This window comes from Podarcis cretensis (assembly GCF_951804945.1).
Source record: "Podarcis cretensis genome assembly, chromosome: 17".
NCBI lineage: Eukaryota > Metazoa > Chordata > Lepidosauria > Squamata > Lacertidae > Podarcis > Podarcis cretensis.
The window spans coordinates 35,613,697-35,631,505 of NC_137187.1; the positions used below are offsets into that span (position 1 = coordinate 35,613,697).

Genomic DNA, 17,809 nt, shown 5'->3' on the forward strand with positions numbered 1-17,809 from the left:
ACCTTACTTGCAGATTGCTGGGAAGCAAGAGATGTTTCAGTTTGAAGTGAGAAGAGGGATGGCTTGCAAGATTCCACATGAATGACCGTCTCATTGCCCAGATGACCCAATCAACACAGAAGAAAATGAGGTTTCAACAAGGTTTATTATTGGTGCAAGATTCCAGTATGTCTTTTTTACAGAGGTTTTTAGAACTCCCCCCACCCTAAAAACTTTATATATTTATGTCACTCCAAGCATAAAATAAAAGCCAGATTCACGGCCTCTGATTTTTAGCATTGGCTTTCAACGCCTCTGGCTGAGCAACAACCATGGAGGTAGGCACTTGTATAAAAATCCAATTTCCCTAATACCAAAGAGGGGGTGGTAAGAATGGGGGTCCGGAAAGAAAGGCTGCCTAGAGCATTTGTTTCCCTTTATCCTTTCTCTGTCCAGGGACATGGGAAGTTAAATTTTGGTTTAAAAAGGAATTGGGCAGGGGCAGGAGTGCAAGATCTAACCCGCAGCTCGTCACCTCATCCATCCTGAGCAGCAGCAACCCTGAGTTAATTTCTTACCCTTTAAAACGTCTTTAACCTAATATAGGAAACAGAACACTTTCATAAAAGGTCACATTTCCAGCTGCCCAAGGGGAGCCCAGACCCCCCACAAGGCCACACCAATGTGCCCCATTGCAGAAAGAGGACACCCCACAGACTACAGCAGCATGCCTCCCCCAACTGCAACGACGACAGAGAGGATGCGGGATACTCCATCCAACATGCCAAGAAACTGGCAATTACTTAACACCACCCCACACCAGAAATGACACATGGTCTGGGCCAGGGGCCAGCACAAGCCCTGCTCCAAGCTGCAGCCAATGGACTGTGCCCCACAAGTCTTTGCACACCAGAACAGAGCTGGCGCTTGAGCAACCTAGTTGTCAACAGGCCACTGCTGGGGGACGGAAGCCTCTTCTATGTACTTTGGAGGTCAAAAGGAAGGGGAAGTCTCCCTCAGCAGTCTCTTATGCTGTTCTCTAACAGGGGCAGGTAGTCTCAGCCCCGTGTTTCTTCCTTTGGCAGCCCAAAGGCAGTAACATTAATTGCAACGATAATTTTAAAAAGCAGGCAGCCCTCTCAGAGATTAAGACCCAGCAACAGTCGTTGAGCTCAGTCATTTTTCTTACTTGGAAATGGGCTGCACAGATAGCAGGGGCAGATGTGGTCAAGAAGGATGCCCCCTTTGCAGGGTCTTCCGCCACAGGCATCTGAAGAAACCCGAGGTAGGTTCAGAAGCTGGGTTCTCACGGGAGCCGGCAAGCAAGGCGTCACGCCAGCATCCTGCTAGGTCCATTTGGCCATTCAGGAGGGATCAGGTCAGTTAAAAGCAGCAAGCTATTAGCTCTCTACAGCCCCCAAAGAAATAAACCAATAGAAGGGCAAACAAGCAGAGCTCAGAGAGGCGTAGGTGCAAAGTGCCTGGTGCAAAGGAGGACTGGTGTGGAAGGAGTGGAGGGGCAGCGAGCTGAGTGCAGACCACATAGGCTGGGGGATATACTAAAAGGTGCCAAATTCCTAAATGAGTCAGTTTGGTGCATGTTGAATAATCTGGGGCCTTCTCTCTGGGGCTGAGGAGGCAAGACACTCTGAGCATATCTGCAGTGCAAGTTTAAGAGAGCTGCAAGCTTCTCTCTTGCTGACACAATAACTCTGGACCAAGGAACTCTGGGCACCGAAGTTCCATAAAGGGGCTTTTCTACTCAGCACTCTCTCAAAACTATCACTCCCAGGTTACTATGTGATAGGGAGCCATTGGAACTAAACCTGTTTCAAGCTGTAAATGAGGATACACCCAGCAGCTGCCGCTAGAGCAGCTGGGAGAACAAAGAGCGAGGGAGGGGGATTCTTTCCCTTCTCCCTGCTGAGAAAGTGGCTCATTATGGACCTTGGGGAGTCTGGGCTGAGCCAGAGGACAGAGTGCCAAGGCAACCGTCACATGGATTGTCTCCAGCTAGCAGTGTCACATGACCTGCCCCACTGATGGGGAAACTAAGGGAGTCTCCATTCATTCTTATTTACCCAGCGAAGGCTAGAAAGAGCCCACTGCCAGAAGTGCTTTGCAGCATTGCCGGTCCATCAGCATACATGGAGCCCTCCCCACCCTGCTCTCCAAACCCCCGTTCTCCTGCAGCGGGGAAAAGGCCACGTAGGAAGAGAGCAGTTGCTTGACCCGGCGATTCCAAGACTTCCACATTTCCGCCGCTTTCTTCATTTGCGAAACTTCTGCAGCTGGAAGGCAAATGGGTTTGCCAGTCAGTGTTTCTGCCACCATAGCCTCTTTCAGGAAAAGGAAGGGCACAAGCCAGGGAAGGGGAACCTGCGGCAGCCCTCAAGATGCTGTTGGGCTCCCAGCACCTGGCCAGCAGGGTCAACGGTCAGGGATGGTGGGAGCTGTAGGCCAGCAACACCTGGAAGACCACAGGACCCCCAGCCTTGGCACCAAGAGCACCATTGATTGATTCTGGACATTTATAGATTGCCCTCTCATCAAATTTCCAGGGTGGGCCACAGAAAAAGAAAGCAAAGCTGCATACTGTTGAGTAACAAGCAGCTAATAAGTCTAATTAATCATCATAAGCTGTCACCCAGAGCTTCTTGGAGAAAAGGGGGTGAATATATGAAGTAAATCAATAAAAACAGTGAATGTTGCAATGCAGATCTCAAAGCAGCTTAACAAAACAACAACAGATTCCAATTAAAACTAGGAAGCTTAGAACAATAAGACGCCAAAGAGACAACAGCATCCTAGGTGCCAGGAGCTCCCTCTGGGAAGAGCACACTAACACTGGGGGCCACTACGGAAAAGGCCTTTATCCCTTTACATCTCATGGCAGTGGCACCCATAGAAGATCTTAATATACAGGTACACATGGAGATAGGTGGTGGATCCCGTAAGTCACCTGGTACTAAGCTGTCAAGGGCTTTAAAATGAGCACATTCAAGTCATGCAGTCCTTAACATTGGGAGAGGCAGAGGAAGCATTCTGACTCATGAGGATCTATGTCTACGGAGAGAGACAACAGAAGGGGGAACAGGGCGCCTCAGTCCACAGAGCACTCTGCCCAGAAGCGATTTGGGAAACAAACCACCTAGAGAGGCGGCAGCGCCAAACAAGCCAGAAAGTTCCAGCTGTGTGCTGCTGCAGGTGCTCAATTTGACGGCACTGCTTAAAATCATTCCAGAAAGCTCTCCCAGGGCTCGTCCAGACTTTCTGTTGCACCATGCTTTCCAGGCACAGGTTTGCTCTTTAAAACTCCATGTTCAAGCAATTTTCTTTCTTTTTTTGTCCAGGCATTTCCTCTGGGGAAATCCACATTTTACAGCTGAATTGGAGCAAGTGGCAATGGAGTTTTCTGCAGATTGCCACTTGCTCCAGTTCAGCAGTAAAATGAGGGTTTTCCTGGGGAAAGCGCCAGGACAAAAATAAAAAACAAACCAAAAATGCTCGGACACGGAGCTTTAAATCCCAGACCTGTGCCTAGAAACATGGCAGAAAAGGCAGTCTGAATGAGCCCTCAGTCACCCTACAAACGACCAGGGGATCAATGAAGGCAGGACCAGTCTGGGAAAAGCTCCTCAGGTCCCCATGACTGACTCATTCAGCCTGCTTTGTCTATTCTAGTGGGAGGTGACTGGGTGAGAACAGCAGAAACAACAGCTTGCGTGACAATAAGCACACTCACCTCGCCCTCAACCAGATTGCGCTTGTAAAGGGCATCCTTGGCTGCATCCTGCCAAATAAACACACACAGCAGGCAGTTAAGTAGATACAGAGGCTCTTGTTGCACCAGGCAGGGGTGCTCCTTTAAGCAGGCAGGCACTTTAAAAAGGGGATCTGAGGTCTTTGTTCCCCCACCCCATCTAGAAGTAAAATTGAGTGGATGGGGGGACTGAAGAACCATACCCGCTTTCCTTCACTGCCAAGGCGCCGTGCTGCCTCTGTATACCACTGCTGGTACCTCTCCAATTGGGTCAGGTATTCTGTGAAGTAAAGATGAGACATGACTAAGGAACAGCTCCGGTGTCCAACTGCATCCCCTTCACCTCCAACCCCAGAGGTTGGGACTCTGCCTCTTTTCTTGTGATGCAGTGTTTTGAGAGAGCTAAAGAAAGGGCTGAGAGACACCGAGATGCAACCACAAACTGCTGAGATCAAGATCTGTCAATCTAACAAATTGTATGCTTTTTTAAAATTATTCCATTGTATCCATCCCTGCCAAGATATCTGGTATATTTGCCAAATGTTAAAATGAGGGTAGTCTTTGCACAGGCAAGACTAAATGTCCTTCAGTTAGCAGATTGGATGGGCCAACATAAAGGAATTCCTAAGAAGGATAGAATTTGCGGCTGCAACTCTGTGTCAATAGAAAACATAACTCATGTACTCTTTCAATGCCCTTTTTATAATGATCTTAGAAACAATTATATCCACCCGTTGTTGAGATCGCAGAAGACATCCCTTGCAAAGACCTGTTTTTTGTTGTTTGATGTAGAGAGGGATATATCCTTTAGAACACCCAAATTTCTTTCCAAGGCTTTACAAATTTGTGTAATAAAACTTAACGGGGGGGGGGGGGAGGGATGAGAAATGATTTATCCCGTAAAGGTCGGGGAGCAGAAATGTAAACCACTATTATTAGCAGTATTCTTACTCTTGTTATTTTCATGTGTGCAACGGCTGCTAGCTAAACACAGTAAATCAAACTGAACTGAAGCCCCTCAATGAGCACTTCCTGCTAAGGCAATTTAACACACCAATTCAATATGAACCGTCAGAGAAAGGGGGGAAATATTCACTTGCTCAAGCATTGGGAATGGGGCCTTTGTGGCTGGGCTTTCATCGCAAAGTACCTTTCATGACTGCCGGGCCTCCGTGCTGAAGCTGGGACTTCTGCCACTGGATCATCCGTATAACGTTCTGGTGCTGCTCCACTAGGTCGTTAGGAGGTCGTTGGCCAACTTGTTTGTATCCTGCCATCTGTCAGCAAAGGAAGGAGGGTTTGTGTACGTTCTCAGGGAAAGGACAGAGCACTCAACTTTGGGGGTAAGAAGTGGACCTTCTGGGACTAAGTTCTGTCTGGCTGACAAGTGCATGCACAGGCTGAGAAAGGGCTTTTCCAGGGCCACAGCAACTGTGAGCAGCACACCTGAGCAGGTGACTGAGAGTCGGTCACCTGAGAGATCCGGCCACATAAACACAGAAGGAAGGCAAGACTTCACCATATGAGTTTGCCACACAACACTTCTCTTTTAAATTGGACCAGAGTCTGCAGACCTCAGGGGGGACTCCTTCTGCCAGATTTTTTTTCTAAAATAAAAAGGTAGTTTATGAAGCCGAAGCAGGCAAAAATAGCCCAGAGAGAGTAAAATACAAGATTCTTCCAGTCGACTGCCCTTTTAGTTGTTTGTTACCCAGCCGAGACAGGAATGCCAAGCAGGGCCCAAGGGTTATGAGGGCTGGGAAGAAGACATCATTTTAGGTCACTTTGAAAGGGCATCACTCACACATTCCCTAGAGATTTGTTTTGTCCAACCTTGGGTGTTTTTGCTGTACTGTAAGACTTCAGCTGACTACTGCACTACTAAGGTAAGCAGATTTTAAATCATAAGCATTATACGCTGCCCTAAGGAAGCACAGCAACTTTGAGACAGGGGCTGAGATTTCTGAATGAGCTTCCTGCCCCTCCTCCAACCAGTAGCTTTGTAAGTTAGACATTCTTAGTGCCTTCAGCCCAAGTACAAAATGTCTCAGTCAGTTTGCAGGAGTCAAGATTCAATGTTTGTTTGCAGTTTTCCTCCCAGCAACCTTGTGCCTTGTTCTTTTGAGGGACAATGAACACAACTGTTCAGAATGTAAGACATACCAGTGTCTCACTTGTCAAACTTGTGTCTCCTGTTTCCTCCCATCCTTTCGTTGTCCATTGCACAGTCTCAAGATTTGTCTGCAAGCACCTTGAGGTGGAAGGGACGTGGGTGGCACTGTGGGTTAAAACACAGAGCCTAGGACTTGCCGATCAGAAGGTCGGCAGTTCGAATCCCCGTGACGGGGTGAGCTCCCGTTGCTCGGTCCCAGCTCTTGCCAACCTAGCAGTTCGAAAGCACGTCAAAGTGCAAGTAGATAAATAGGTACCACTCCGGCGGGAAGGTAAATGGCGTTTCCGTGTGCTGCTCTGGTTCGCCAGAAGTGGCTTAGTCATGCTGGCCACATGACCCAGAAAAACTGTCTGTGGACAAATGCCGGCTCCCTCGGCCAATAAAGCGAGATGAGCGCCGCAACTCCAGAGTCTGCCACGACTGGACCTAATGGTCAGTGGTCCCTTTACCTTTACTTTGAGGTGGGGGCCTGCCTTTTGGCCAATGTTACGCTAAAGCACCATGTACACGGAGATGCTGGAATTAGTAACTACTGCCCTGATAAACATTACTGACCTTTTTCTCCAGCCTCTCCTTGTCAAAAGCGAGGACATTGAAGCTGTGCAGAGTGCAGACAGGCTTGCTGCAAGGAAAGAAAGTGCAGCATGGTTAACCTCAGAAGAGGCCAGCAGCAGAAACACAGCACAGAAAATGAGGCAAAGGCAAGCAGGCAACCGCCATCTGGAGAAGCAGATATGGATTGGGTGTGTGCCTGCCAACTTCATGCCTAAGCAACAAGCACAGCTGGCTCCTGCCAAGGCAGGGGGGCAAGAACCAGGCACATCAGCTGCAGCAGAGCCCCCTAGCTTGGGGACCAGAGTTTGGTGGGCAAGAAGACTGAATTGCTGCCCAGGATCCCTCAGGTTCTAGATTCAGGACCTGCTGTGGGTTTCTTCCTGACAGCCCTGAGAGAAAAGGCAGCCCAGCACGCACACAGGGACAGTCCTGATCAGACCTGTTGGCAGGCAGCATGCTAACTTCTCATTTGCTAGAATGCCACAGGACAGGTTTTAAAGGACCACAAGAGCAAGATGAATGGGGGTGGGTTGGGTTTGAAGATTGACTGGCCAAAGGAGCGAGGAAAGCTCTGAAGTTTCATGCCCGGTGCTGTTTCTCGTGTTGTTCTCAACCCAAGACAGACAAATCTAGTCTGGTAAACAGCTACATGGCAGATTTGAGGCAAGAGAGACACTCTTTGTCATTTGCATTCAGAACAAGAGAACCTTCCAGGCAAGCGTTCTGCCTTACACCTTGGCCTCACCACCCCCTTTTCCTTTCAGAATGCCTCCAATCGCATTCAGGAATCTTCCTTGCTATCCGGTTGGTCCTGACGTCTCTCCCATCTTAGGCCCTACGCCTGGGAACAAGAAACTCTGCCCTTGTTGCAATGCCTGCACAATGCCCTAGTGCTGCTCTGCCTGTTCCTCATGCTCTTTGTTTCTCAACCCTACAGGAAATGCCAGGCTGTTATCAGACCAAAAATCTATCCTCCTAGATTTCCTGTTTGTTTTGAGTGGTGGCATCCAGATTGCACAGTTTCACAAGAAAGGCACGGTCTGTCCAGGCCGCTCTTGAATGCCAGTTCGAGACATCTTTCTCTCTCCCTGCTCCTCCAGTTACAGGAGAGGCTTTTGGCTATGGCTAACTGGGAGGAGGCCCTACCATGAGAAAAGTTAGCAAACTGTCTCAACCCATTGATTCAAGGCATCATTATCAGAGCGGGAGACAGACCAACCTGTAGTATGTGGCACAATCCACCTTCATGCCCTCCTACGCGAGCCCCACAGAATGGGACCTGAAAGAGGCACAGCAGTCTCCCATGTTACTCAGTGGAAAGGCAGGTGTCCTTTGGACCTCCTGCCTCAGCCACCAAAATATCTTGGGTCGGTTCTGGGCTCGTTATTCACCATGCAAAACTGTACCTGTTCTTTCGAAGCTTTAACTACTTTGCCTTCCTGCCAATTGCCACAAAACCTTTTGTGCCCATACAACCTCCCAGAGCTCTTTGCCCTCTCTAGTTGTCCTACATTTCTTTTCTTGTCCAGAGCCGGCAGAAGCAAACCATTCTCTGTGCAAGGGAGCCTTCGAGGCCTGAGAGAAGGAAGGTCCAATCAGAGCTGGCTTGGCTACAGCAGGGAGCAGATGGATGTTCTGGAAGGGAAATTAGAAGAGACTATCAACAGCCACTGGCAGAGCAAAAGGTGCTGGGCTGGACACCTGCCTCTGTGCACACCATCCAACCGTCCATCATGCTCCCTTAACACGGAATTCAGGTATCAAAAACCCTACGCGGTGGTAACTGGTGTGGTTTGGTGGGCAAAGCACTCAACAAATCTGGGAGACTTGCTTATGGGCTTCTCAAAGGCATCCATCTATCTGGCTGGCCCCTGTGGCAAAGAGGATGCTGAATTTGTTAGGGCTTTGTCTGATCCAGCAGCAAGGCTCTTCTCATGCTTTGTCTCAGCCATTGACTCATTGTGTGGCCTTGAACAAACTTCTTCACTTACTGCCTCTGTTCTCTACTGTACAGAAGGTAGCTGAGGCTTGGAGCTTCCCCTGCCCTGTGTGCCAACTTTAGAACAGGTATGGTTCTTATACACTCTCCTAAGGCACTAAGGGCCTACGCAAAGAGGTTCTTGTGGCATCAGAAGCTCCATTACAAAACCCTCACAAGAAGCTACATTGCCACTTTTGACAACCTGGGCTATTCAATTCCTGTTTATTCACAAGTCTCAGTAGCCAAGAACGATGCAGCAGATCTGTATGGTCACGGCAAGCTGTCTCCTCATCAGAACTGCTATTTGACGGAGGCCTTTCTATCAGAAAGTCGGACCAATACCATGCAGCGTTACGCAGTCAGGAGAGCAGAATTGATCCATGAGGTGCAATCCACCAGGAAGGTCTTCTGCACAAGTTAAACGAAAATGAACTACAGTGGTACCTCGGGTTAAGAACTTAATTCGTTCTGGAGGTCCGTTCTTAAGCTGAAACTGTTCTTAACCTGAGGTACCACTTTAGCTAATGAGGCCTCCCGCTGCTGCTACATGATTTCCGTTCTCATCCTGAGGTAAAGTTCTCAACCCCAGGTACTATTTCTGGGTTAGCGGAGTCTATAACTTGAAGCGTCTGTAACCTGAAGTGCCTTTGTGGTAAAATAATACTCAGAGCAGCTTCCAAATAAAACCCATGCCAACACGGCTTACGTAGGAGAACCTCCTGGTTAACTGTGACCTCCAGGTCAGATTGTCCTGTCTTTCCCCACCCTGCTGCCCCCAAAACACTCAAAAGCAGCCCCCTGGAGCAGGCACACCTGCCCTACTGCTTTTTTGTGAGATGCCTTGGGCCTTCTTGAGCCGAGAGCGAAGTAAGAAAAGAATGAAAAGGAGAGCAGAAGGACAGGAGTTAAGATTTCCCCACAGATTATGCATGGAGCTAACTCTCAGGAGACCCCAGCAAAAGCACAAGAACATACATACCTACTGCCCACATCCTTCCCAGGAGCTATTGCCGGCTTGGGTTTGGGAAGAGCAACCTGAGTGAAGAAAACAAATACTGTTTTGCTCCTGTATGTCTGGCATAGCCACATTTATTTCAACAATGCAAGACTGGTCAAGGTTTTCAGCCCACTTTCCAGAGGTGGGGTGGGGAGCTGACAGCCGAGACCAGGACATGATCAGGGTTATGAATGTGATAAACAAATCTATGAAAGTGTAGAAAAGTCATAGCAAATAATTAATAAATAATAATAATAATAATATATTATTTATACCCCGCCCATCTGGCAGAGTTTCCCCAGCCACTCTGGGCGGCTTCCAATCAAGTGTTAAAAACAATACAGCATTAAATATTAAAAACATGGTATTGCCTGCAGAGTTTGGCTCCCTAAGAATCTCATCTCAGCTTTCATTTGGGTGGGAGAGCAAGCCCTTAGGAATTCTAAAGACATAGCTGAAACTGTGTGGGACATACTGGGCTAGTGATTTTGGGTATAATATCCAACTTTCATCTTGGGAAAAGTTGTGAAGAGAAGACATAAAATTTACAGCATGCTGTGCGTTGAAAGAAAATCACATGAAAATGATGTGCCATTGGTATCTAACACCAAGTAAGATTGCAAAAATGTATAAAACTAAATCAAATATGTGTTGGAAATGTAAAGAGAAAGAAGGTACTTTTTTACATATGTGGTGGTCATGTTGTAAGGTAAAAAGCTTCTGGGAAATGATTTATAATGAATTAAAGAAAATGTTTAAACATACATTTGTTAAAAAACCAGAAGCCTTTCTTTTAGGTTTAATAGGGGAAGAAGTAGCAAGAGAAGATAAAAGACTTTTTATGTATGCAATGACGGCAGCGAGAATGCTACAGGGAAGAAGAAGCATTACCAACAAAGGAAGAATGGCAAACGAAATTGATGGATTATGCAGAAATGGCAAAACTGATGGGGAAGTCAGAAACCAAGAAGATTAAGTATTTACTAGAGACTGGAGTAAATTTGTAGTTTACTTGAGAAAACCCCTGTAAGCTGTTAAAAACATTGGTAGCGTTGTAATGACATTTGTAATGTGAAATTGACTATGATAAAATAGGGATACATAATAGTTGGAAAAATTATAATAAGCAAAAAAATTTTTTTTAATTAAGAACCCATGGAAGGGAAGTCGGAAGGTTCAGGGAACCTTGTAATTGGATATATGTGAAAGATAATATGTATAAAAATGTGAAAACTAATAAAACTTTACTATTTTTTTAAAAAAGAAACTGTGTGGGACAATGGCTGGTGAAATCTGAGGGGTCAGAGGTTGGGATGTCAGAGCTCTGCAGAATTCCTTGCCTCACCTCACCAGCAAACTCAGAATAAAACATGCAAAATAGTTTCCAAACGCAAAATAAATTACTTAAAACAAAACATTTGCCAGATTTGTCCAGGCTGCAAATTGTCTCCCCCTGCCCCCCGTTTAATATATTTTTTTAAGCAGACAGTATGCACAGGGCTGGACAATCATCTGCCTCTTCCCATCACAATATGCTGCTCCTGTGGGCAGAAAACCAGCCTCTGAAAAGCAACAATTGCTGGAGACATTTCAAGCCACGCTTAGTCATTCGCCACGCTTTTGGCCCACATCCATTTCTGAAAAAAACAAACTTTGGACTCTGGTAACACAGCTGAAATTCATTTCTCGAAAAGAAACGGAGCCACAGAAACGAGGTGACGGAAGGGGCACAGTAGGCTGGATACCCTCTAGGATGAGCACTAACCACAGATTCCATATGGTTCATATTCTTGCCAGCCTCAGCTGAGCAAGGGCTTGGGCACAGGGCCAGAACCTTTGCAAAACCACACTCAGAACAACTTTTCGGGTGCCACCCAGACCAGCTTTGCTCTCGATGGAAAGCTTCTGGGACACAGAGAACAGCTTGGCTCTTACTGGTGGCATAGTGAGGGGGTCAATAACCAGCCACTTCTCCGTCGTTGTCTCCAGTTGCTGGGAGGTCAGCGGCTCTCTCAGACGTACAATGACTTCCAACTTGCCCCCTGTGGGCCGCCGACCATCCAAAAGCTAGGCAGAGAAAAGAAAAAGAGAGAGATGTCCCAATTAGTGTGAAGCCACAACGCTCGGAACTTCTCCCCGCCAGCACCAAATGTGTCCCGTTCATGGTTCACACTTGTCAATCTGTGCGGCAGAACGATGCAGCCCTGTTCCTTTTGGCCCTCGGGGTGCTGAGGGAGGAGCTGGCATCTCTGTCTTTTCGACTACGTGGCAGATGGCAAACCAAAGCCTGGAGAAACTGCTCTCTCAAGATCCACAGGGAGGCTGGCTGAGCAGGCAGCGAAGGCTCATTTATTCACAATCCTATATAGGTGAACATGGAGTTACAGTGAGGGGGAAAAGTATCCCCTGCTAAATTTGCCTATAATAATAATAATAATAATTTATTATTTATACCCCGCCCATCTGGCTGGGCTTCCCCAGCCACTCTGGGCGACTTCCCAAAAAATATCAAAATACCGTAATACATCAAACATTAAAAGCTTCCCTAAACAGGGCTGCCTTCAGATGTCTTCTAAAAGTCTGGTAGTTGTTGTTCTCTTTGACATCTGGTGGGAGGGCGTTCCACAGGGTGGGCGCCACTACCGAGAAGGCCTTCTGCCTTGTTCCCTGTAACCTCACTTCTCGCAGTGAGGGAACCGCCAGAAGGCCCTCGGTGCTGGACCTCAGTGTCCGGGTAGAACAATGGGGGTGGAGACACTCCTTCAGATATACTGGACTGAGGCCGTTTAGGGCTTTAAAGGTCAGCACCAACACTTAGAATTGTGCTCGAAAATGTACTGGGAGCCAATGTAAGTCTTTCAAGACCGGTGTTATATGGTCTCGGCAGCCGCCCCCAGTCACCAGTCTGGCTGCTGCGTTCTGGATTAGTTGTAGTTTCTGGGTCACCTTCAAAGGTAGCCCCACGTAGAGCGGGAGATAACCAGAGCATGCACCACTCTGGTGAGGCAGTCCGCAGGCAGATAGGGTCTCAGCCTGCGTACCAGATGGAGCTGGTAAACAGCTGCCCTGGACACGGATTTGACCTGTGCCTCCATGGACAGCTGTGAGTCCAAAATGACTCCCTGTTTGTTCTCTGATGAAGAAATGACCAGTCCATAATTTTACTGGTAGGTTTACTGTAGCTGTGAGAGACAGAATAACAACAGGAAAACCCCCAGAAACCCAGAAGACAAAAGTCAGAGATTGATGTGGGGTTTTCCTGTTGTCATTCTGTCTCTCACAGCTACAATAAACCTACCATTAAAATTAGGGACTGGTCATTTCTTCGTCAGGGGGCAAACGGGCAAATTTAGCAGGGGATAAAATACTTTCCCCCCCTCACTATAAACAACAACAACAACAACAACATTTAGAAAGATCAACATTCCTGAAGTCCTCCACTTCTGAAAAATGCAATTGGGTCTTGAAATGTTTTTGAGGTGATGGGTTTTGGGTGGATGTGTGGATACCTCCTTTAGCAGCTAATTGCATTGGTGGTGTGAATGTCTGTAAATTTCTCAGGTGGAATGTTTTTAGCAGTTATCATCTCAGGAAGATCTTCAAAATGGGACCTTATCCAAAAGCCTGCCTGCTGTCAGCTGCTTAGAGCATTCTTCAAATGCAATATTTTTGTGTGTGCTATATGGGGTTTTTTTTGTAATCCTCGGTGAAATGTTCAGTTGCCAATCCTCCTGATAGCTTGTTTACTTTCTTCCAAACTTATTCTCATTAATAAACTGTTGTCACAGTCCTTTTAGCACTTTTTGTGGCCATTACATAGAACTGTGGCCTTGCCCGTGATTTCACATTTAACTTCAGTACATAAGGCAGCCACTCCTGATGCAACAGGGATGCTGAAATGGGTGTGCCACTCCCCAAGACATGCTGAGCCCAAGGCCTTGAAAGGCAGTGACATTTCTTCCAGCAAGCATCACAAAGGGATGTCTGCGGTGAAAGCAAAAGACTGATTTCACTGTAGCCTCTCTCAGTTCTGCTAGAGCAGGGGCCAGTCCACTGTCCCTCAGACCTTGTGGGAGAGCGGACTATATATTTTTTTTTTTTTTTTTGGGGGGGGGGGGAAGAACGGATTCCTATGCCCCACAAATAACCCAGAGATGCATTTTAAATAAAAGGACACATTCTACTCATGTAAAAACATGCTGATTCCCGGACCGTCCGAGGGCCGGATTTAGAAGGCGATTGGGCTGGATCTGGCCCCCGGGCCTTAGTTTGCCTACCCATGTGCTAGAGGGCTTGGTTTTACATGCCCATCATGCCTGAGAAGAAAGGGAAGGATTCAGGCTTACTTCCAGAATCTCCCGAAGCTCGCAAGCTGTCTCCAGTGCATCCAACTTCAATTGTGCAGTTCCAACTACACGGTCAGTTTTGAACAGCCCTCTGGAGAGAAAATGGAAGTATTAGACTTATGACCTCATTCATCAGAGAGTCACAAGTTTCATTCTGCTCTTACTTGCTCCCTTTCAATAAAACTAACACTTAGCCTTTTCAAAATAACCATACCACAAGAACTGCTGCAAGGTTACAGCAGAGTCTCCCCAACATTCCTGTAGAAAACTCCTCATAGCTTGGATGCCTCTTTTCAGCTTAGTTATGGCTTTGAGTACATGTGGATCTGAGCTATAAGTTGCCCACCTGTCTTGTCGCTGTGTGTCAATGAGCCAACCTGAGTGTCTTCCTCCCATAACAAACATTTCCCAATCTCACATCCTGGGTCTTCTACTAATGACCTGCCACCACCACATTATAGAAGTGAGACGTGGAATATGTACCTTGTGTGGAATGAAAGCCACCTTGTCTCAATTGTTTTATCACTCTTTTGATAGCACTCTGGAGCCTGTTTCAGTTAGTGCCTCCTTGACTGCTAAATATCCTTCCATTCTCCTCCATATTTTTTGTGCTTCTGCCAATAGCCCTGAAAGAATGTGCAATCTCAGCACATTCACAGACACTAAGAACCAAACTACACATTACAAGAAACACCCTGAAATACATAACTGGGACTTGCCATTTTACTTTCTTAAGAAAAAAATCAAAAAAGGGTCAGGGGGCACGGATCATGACCACCATGTTAGGGAGGGAGGTGTATTCCTTTCCCCTGCATGCTTCCCCACCAAAAATCCCCACCTCAAGCTACTTGCTTCCGAAGGTGTTATTTGACAGGACAATTCCAGAAGGAAGCACAGCGGTTATCCCAACAATTTACTATTCTTCCATCCTTCCTGCATTGCATATTTAAAATACATATGAGGTTTAATTAAAAGCTCAGCGATTTCATGGAAGAATTGAAAACGCTCATATTAAAGCTCTTACGCCACTCAGACATGCAGCTTCCATGTTGAAGCTGGACCACCTCCAGTTTCTGCCAGTAACAGTCAAACCTCCATTTTGCTCACCCTTTATGGACGACTTCAAACTTGATGCCTTTTGTCTGGATGGCTCTCTTCAGCCCACGGTGCCCCCGATTAATAAACAGCTTGAACTTCTCTTGGAATTCTGCCAGAGGGAGATACCAAATGGGAAGGTTACTGGGCGTCAGGTCAGAGCCAAGAGCAATCATCACTGCAAGGAACAGCCTTGCATTGCTGGAGGGACTGGGGTCCCTGCAGTTTGCTTCAAGCCTCCCCCCCCAAAAAAAAGCTTAAAGTAAAGGTAAAGGTACCCCTGCCCGTACGGGCCAGTCTTGACAGACTCTGGGGTTGTGCGCCCATCTCACTTAAGAGGCCAGGGGCCAGCGCTGTCCAGAGACACTTCCGGGTCACGTGGCCAGCGTGACATCGCTGCTCTGACGAGCCAGAGCCGCACACGGAAATGCCGTTTACCTTCCCGCTGGTAAGCGGTCCCTATTTATCTACTTGCACCCGGAGGTGCTTTCGAACTGCTAGGTTGGCAGGCGCTGGGACCGAGCAGCGGGAGCGCACCCCGCCGCAGGGATTCGAACCGCCGACCTTTCGATCGGCAAGTCCTAGGCGCTGAGGCTTTAACCCACAGCGCCACCTGCGTCCCAAAAAAAAAGCTTGGGAGGGCTCAAATCCAACTCCTGAGCATTTACACAGTTGTTGTGTATCATGTTCATCCCATCACAAACACCCTAGGTAAAAAAGATAAAAGGTAAAGGACCCAGGATGGTTAAGTCCAGTCAAAGGTGACTATGGGGTGCAGTGCTCATCTCGCTTTTAGGCTGAGGGGGCCGGCGTTTGTCCACAGACAGTTTTCTGGGTCATTTGACCAGCACGACTAATTCACTTCTGGCGCAATGGAACACCGTGATGGAAACCAGAGCACACGGAAACGCCGTTTACCTTCCCGCCACAGCGATACCTATTTATCTACTTGCACTAGCGTGCTTTCTAACTGTTAGGTTGGCAGGATCTGGGACAGAGCAACGGGAGCTCACCCCAGATTTGAGCCAACAGCCTTCTGATTGACAAGCGAAAGAGGCTCAGTGGTTTACACCACAGCGCCATCTGCATCCCTGTGCAAGCACTCTATGCACTGGTAAAAGCAAATCGTGGCAGGATCAGGTTGTACAACATTGGCCATAGCGATGTTTCAGCACAACAGCAAACCCCTCCATTTGCCTCTTGGTTCACCAGAAGCACTTACACTGAGACAGCCAAAGACTGTGCAGTTCTGATGCTGCCACTGCTCCTTGCCGTCAAATACCCTAAGATGTCAGTCAGCAGATTCTGTAGGAGGGAGGGAGGCGGGGAAAACCTGGCAGCTATCTTCATGCTTTTTCCAGCTTCCTCCAAATCATGCTCGCTGTTGCCAAGAAGGAAGTCTGTGCTGCAATATACTCCACCAGACACCTTTGCCTTCAAACCCGTTTGCGCTGCAAGCTGTCATATTCACAGAAGCAACTTCCACATAAGGACTGAGAATATTCTCCACTAGAGACTTCCGGGTTGGCGCCCCCGGCAATGGCGGAGCTCCTCCGATCGGGAGGAACTTGCTCCGTGAAAAGTTGGGTCTGAACCGCCACGGCGAAGGCGGAGACCCATTGAAATTACAGGTGGAAGAAGCTTGTGAACCTGGGATTCGGCTGGCACCTTTTGCGCCTCCCCTACTCGCGGGGAAACCCTGTTTTGGGGATCCAGAGCGACGTGGGGTGAACGGTGCGGTGCTTTGAATCGACCGCTTCTTTCATGGAGTGAAGCCGCATTGCTGTTGCCGGAGAGCGCTGACTTTTTCTTGTGGACAATTGGATTTTAAACAACCCGTGAGTAAAACGGAAAATTGGATCTTTAAATATCTTAATTTTGGCATCGAACGGGGAAGGTTCAAAACAGGAGGTCCGCCTTCCCCTTTTGTAAATAGACTGAAGCAAGGAGCTTACAAGTTAAGGTCTCGGAAAGCCTTATGTAAAGGATTAAACTTCCATCGATTGAAATTATTAGACCCCCCTTGGAAGCAGGAGAAGAGGGGGGAAATTTTGGACTGTGTATCCTGCAGGAGAGAGTGATTAAAATTAAATTACCACTGCTCTGAACCTGGGAACGGGCTCCCAGTGATTGACGTTTCGGGAGAGTTCATTGACAGCGAAGAGAACGGATGTTGACAGTCAGTTAAATAAGAGAAATATATTGTTTCCATTGTCCGCTTCTGCGTTTAAAAGGGAGGAAAAGTATCTGAAAATTGAAACTATCTTCACTTTTTGATCTGTGTTGGAAAAGATTGATACAAGTGGAGACTGTTCCCCTCTAGAGGGAACTTTTGAAAGTGTTACAAGAGTGGAGCTGGGAAATCTCCAGCTGCTTGATAAGAAATGTGAGAACTAGAGATTGACCTTGGATATTCAAGAATGTCGACAGGAGAAGCCTTATGGACTGCATTTTCTAAGATAAGCCACTTGTTGGAACAGCTTCATAAAAAGATGGATGCTGTGACTACTAAAATTGACATTTTGGAACCAAAAGTGAGCACCAATACAGAAATTATTCAGGATTTGGCACAGGAATCTATTTCAACAGGACAAATTGCTGAAAAGGAGAAGGAGAAAGTTGCTGCTGTCGAACCTAAAGTAATACAAGGGGGAGCCTTAGCCTTACAGAGGCAAATTGAGGACTACAAGTTGAGGCCCTTTATGATTGAGACTAGAAAAAGTCAGATTTTGAAGATCGGAGCCTGGCCTGGACTAGAAAAGGAAAGTTGGAAAGATCCCTCTATGCAGGGATTAACTGACTTTTGGAATATGAACTTGGGTCAGGAGGAGATTGGAGTTCTGGGGGCCTTTGGATTTGGAGGAATTTTGAAACATGCCCGGAAATACTTTATGGACCCTAGTTTTAATTATGGAAATCT

The 17,809-nt window shown here is 47.3% G+C and overlaps 1 protein-coding gene and 1 long non-coding RNA gene across 2 annotated transcripts in view; both read right to left on the bottom strand.

Annotated features, from left to right (window-relative positions):
• The window catches only part of LOC307206797, a 129,251-nt gene that overhangs the window by 26,677 nt on the left and 84,765 nt on the right, over positions 1–17,809 (bottom strand). The gene's annotated exons all lie outside the window — the stretch shown is intronic.
• Positions 127–17,809, bottom strand: part of CC2D1A (coiled-coil and C2 domain containing 1A) — a 52,765-nt gene continuing 35,082 nt past the window's right edge. The window contains exons 22-30 of the mRNA XM_079960186.1: positions 14,902–15,001; positions 13,795–13,885; positions 11,384–11,515; positions 9,431–9,486; positions 6,471–6,537; positions 4,893–5,019; positions 3,946–4,022; positions 3,725–3,772; positions 127–2,270 (exon numbers count right to left, since the gene is read on the bottom strand). Coding sequence (XP_079816312.1) covers positions 2,250–2,270; positions 3,725–3,772; positions 3,946–4,022; positions 4,893–5,019; positions 6,471–6,537; positions 9,431–9,486; positions 11,384–11,515; positions 13,795–13,885; positions 14,902–15,001 — 719 coding nt within the window. The 3' untranslated portion in view covers positions 127–2,249. The remainder of the gene's footprint in view (positions 2,271–3,724; positions 3,773–3,945; positions 4,023–4,892; positions 5,020–6,470; positions 6,538–9,430; positions 9,487–11,383; positions 11,516–13,794; positions 13,886–14,901; positions 15,002–17,809) is intronic.